Below are 695 nucleotides of genomic sequence, written 5' to 3'. Positions count from 1 at the left end.
CCTTTTCCCGGTGTTACTATTAATAATAAAAATAGTATTAATAATAACCATTATTATTATTATTATTATTATTATTAATTATTGTTGTTGTTATTGTTGTTTACTGCTACCTGACAGCCCCTCACATGCCAGCACCCAAAGGCTGCGCAGATGCTGTGGTCTGCCCAGGCAGGAGAAGCCCTGGCCTCCCTTGTACATCTCCAGGGAGGGCAAAGCGAAGGAGTGAGAATAACCCTGGGATGGAGACTCACCGTTGTTGTCCTGGCAGGGCGATGTCCTCTCCAGCCTCACATGATGGTCAGCCCTTTGCAGAGGGTTGAAGGCCTGCACGCATTTGCTGCCTGACGTTTTGCTATAAAAGGACTCATTGTCCAAAGTTTCCATAACATGCTCCAAAGTGCCTCCTGCTCCCATGTAAAAGTCACTGTTCTTGCTCGGCTGGCTCTTCAGGGCAAACTTCTCGCTCAGAAAATCCATAATCATCTAAGGCTGCTTGAGAGCCTCTTCCCTAGACAGAGGCTGGACTGTGAGCAGGGGAGGGAGGGAGAGTGGGTGAGTGGATGGGAGGGAAGGAAGGAGGGAGGGAAAGACGTTTGGAGCTCAGGGAGCTGTTTTGCCTCTGAGCCTTTGATTTGTCTTGTCTTGAAAGGGGGAACCTGAAGTTGCTTTTATATCTTGAAGCTCAGCAGGGCTCC

General features: G+C 48.5%; 1 protein-coding gene across 1 annotated transcript in view; it reads right to left on the bottom strand.

Moving 5' to 3' along the window:
* Nucleotides 1–483, bottom strand: part of ALX1 (ALX homeobox 1) — an 18611-nt gene extending 18128 nt beyond the window's left edge. Inside the window, exon 1 of the mRNA XM_009646297.2 lies at nucleotides 252–483. Coding sequence (XP_009644592.1) covers nucleotides 252–483 — 232 coding nt within the window. The remainder of the gene's footprint in view (nucleotides 1–251) is intronic.
* Nucleotides 484–695: the final 212 nt, after the last annotated feature.

This window comes from Egretta garzetta, unplaced genomic scaffold (assembly GCF_000687185.1).
Source record: "Egretta garzetta isolate BGI_Z169 unplaced genomic scaffold, ASM68718v1 scaffold68, whole genome shotgun sequence".
Taxonomy (NCBI): Eukaryota; Metazoa; Chordata; class Aves; order Pelecaniformes; family Ardeidae; genus Egretta; species Egretta garzetta.
The sequence above is the reverse complement of the archived record's forward strand: the minus strand, read 5'-3'. Positions and strand labels throughout refer to the sequence as shown.